Source organism: Penaeus japonicus, unplaced genomic scaffold (genome assembly GCF_977035675.1).
Source record: "Penaeus japonicus unplaced genomic scaffold, GWHDUDI00000001_assembly GWHDUDI00000010, whole genome shotgun sequence".
Lineage (NCBI taxonomy): Eukaryota > Metazoa > Arthropoda > Malacostraca > Decapoda > Penaeidae > Penaeus > Penaeus japonicus.
In genome coordinates, this window is record NW_028234412.1 from 23,974,105 (window position 1) to 23,976,604 (window position 2,500).

Here is a 2,500-nt window from a genome sequence, read left to right on the forward strand (position 1 = left end):
ACAGTTTCAGGGATCCATCTGGATCCCAATCTTCAGGTCCTGAGGAGGAATCAGAACAAGACAAGGGTATATAAAAAGGCTAAAAAGGTGGGAGAAACACGGTGCCAAGAAGGTTCAAGGCGAGGACAGGAGAACGGAAAAACGGAGGCGGCGGAGGCGGCGGAACAGGGGAACGGAACAGGGGCAGGTCATGTCAGGTACACCAGGGGTCCGGCCTCGGTCCTTGTGTGAAGGGTGGTCCGGGGGTAAGGTAACAAGCGGGAGAATGTGAGAGGGATAGGAGACCAATCAGCAGGAGAAAAACCACCTTGTTAAGGTTTGATAATTAGGCACCTGTTGATGAGAGAAATTCCACCAATCTGCGGGCCATGGACCATCAGCGGAATTGGGAACAGAATGCTGAGCAGCTGACAAAATCTATGCGATTGGTCCCAGTGTGTCCCATTGGTGGCAGAAGAGAGCGTTGTTGGTTGTGTTGTGTCCCCTGGAAACGGGCGGGGGTTACTTGTGTTGGGACAGCACCAGTTTGTTGAGACAGCGCCAGTTCTCCCCGAAGTATTGCTTCTCACTAGGAGGAGCAAGGGGATGGCATAGGGTGCTCTATCTTGGCAGACGAAGGAGGACGGGTGTGGACAGGTTGCGGCGGTCGAGTGTTAGGACCTGGCGAAAGTAAGCCTGCAGTTGAGAGGGTGCAGCGAGCGAACGAAGATAGTGGATTTCCCTCGGTATAAGGAAGGCTGAGGGACACGGCAGGTTGAGGAAGTCTCTCTGGGGGAGGTACTCCTGGTTAGAAGGTACGTCGGGCGTTGGAGGAGCGCGGCAGTCAAAAGGACGAAGCGGAGGGTACCCAGCTTGCCGAAGGATCGATCGAAGAAAATCGAATCTCTGCCATCCAGGTCTGTGGGTCACAAATGCGGAGGTGCACGCGAGAAAGAGAGAGGTGGCAGAACACCTCTCTTTAACATGGAGACGGTGGCTGGTAAGAGGGACGTTGAGCATTCCTTCTATCTCTCCCGTCTTCATTTTTGACTTCCTGGGGGATCGGCTTCCCAGACCAGGTATGTCGAAACTCATGGCCGATGTTGCTCATGACTCGGCCCGAGTCCTCTCTAACGCCCATACCTGCTCCTCACCCCTCACCCGCAAGCTTTCCACTCTCACCTCCCGCAGTCCTTGTCCCGGTCCCGCTTCTCCCTCACTGTTGCTGTTACCATCCTGTCTTCCTTAACCTTGACCCTTCACCTCACCAACTCCAACTCCTAGGCTTTGGGGCCTCTTTGTTTTCTTTGCCTTTTTTCCTCCTGTCCTTTGCCCTGCGTCCTCTTCCCCTCACCTCCATCGACATCATTTCTTCCTTCGACCGTTTTTTTATTTCTGGTCACAGGAACTCTCTGCCTGATGTCTCCCTCCTACGAGGTGCTTTTATCCCGGCCCTCGAGTCCCTCCTCCGTCCTAAGCCTTCCATCCCCAGGCGTTACCAGGAGGCCCTGCAGAGTCTACGTAGGGAGGATGTCACCATTTTGCCTTCTGACAAAGGCAACTCGGTGGTGGTCCTCGACCAAGCGTCCTACCTGCAGAAGGCCCAGGACCTATTGGACGACGTCGCCACGTATGCTCCCCTGACCAGCATCCCACGGGAACGAATTGCTGCCGCCTTCCATCGTCGCCTAAAGCAGCTAGCGTCGGGTTTTTTTGCCCTGAGGCGAGAAGAGCGAACCTTTACCAAAGGTTCAGGGTCATAAATCCCCGCCTTCCTCACTTCTATGGGTTACCCAAAACCCATAAACCTGACGTGCCCCTGCGCCCCATCATCTCCTCCCGAGGCTCTGTGACGCACCCACTTGCCTCCTGGCTGGTTCAGTCCCTTACTCCACTTCTGGGCACCTTCTCGCCCGCCCACCTTCGCCACTCACAGGACTTCATCGCCCGTGTTCGTGGGGTCACGCCCTCGACCATGATGAGTCTGGACGTCGAATCTCTTTTCACGAACGTCCCGCTCGACGATGTCCTTGCCTTCTTGCAGAGGAATCTTCTCCCTGAGGACCCCCGCCTTCCACTGCCTACTGCCGTCTTTCTTCAGCTGATCCGTCTGTGTGTGGATTCCAACTCCTTCTCTTTCGAAGGACGTTTCTACTCTCAGACCTTCGGTGTCGCCATGGGCTCTCCCCTTTCTCCTGTCTTGGCCAACCTGTTCATGGAGTACTTTGAGGCGGAGCTTCTTCCTGGCTGAGATACGTCGACGACGTCTTTGCCCTCTGGCCCCATGATCCTGCTCTCTTCCCGGACTTCCTGGATAAGCTGAATTCTCTCTCTCCGTCCATTCGTTTCAAGGTCGAATGGGAGGTAGACGATCAGCTCCCCTTCTTGGACACCTTAGTCCACCGCTCAGGTGACTCCCTCTCTTTTTCAGTGTATAGAAAACCCATGCACAGCGGGATGTATATACACTTCTTCTCCTACCACCCTCTCCATGTTAAGAGAGGTGTCGCCACCTCTCTCT

General features: G+C 55.0%; 1 protein-coding gene across 1 annotated transcript in view; it reads left to right on the top strand.

The window, feature by feature from the left end:
* The first annotated feature begins 368 nt into the window (after window positions 1-368).
* LOC122244405 (alpha-(1,6)-fucosyltransferase-like) overlaps window positions 369-2,500 on the top strand; it is a 35,935-nt gene continuing 33,803 nt past the window's right edge. The window contains exons 1-3 of the mRNA XM_086540349.1: window positions 369-434; window positions 573-725; window positions 1,054-1,058. Coding sequence (XP_086396475.1) covers window positions 369-434; window positions 573-725; window positions 1,054-1,058 — 224 coding nt within the window. The remainder of the gene's footprint in view (window positions 435-572; window positions 726-1,053; window positions 1,059-2,500) is intronic.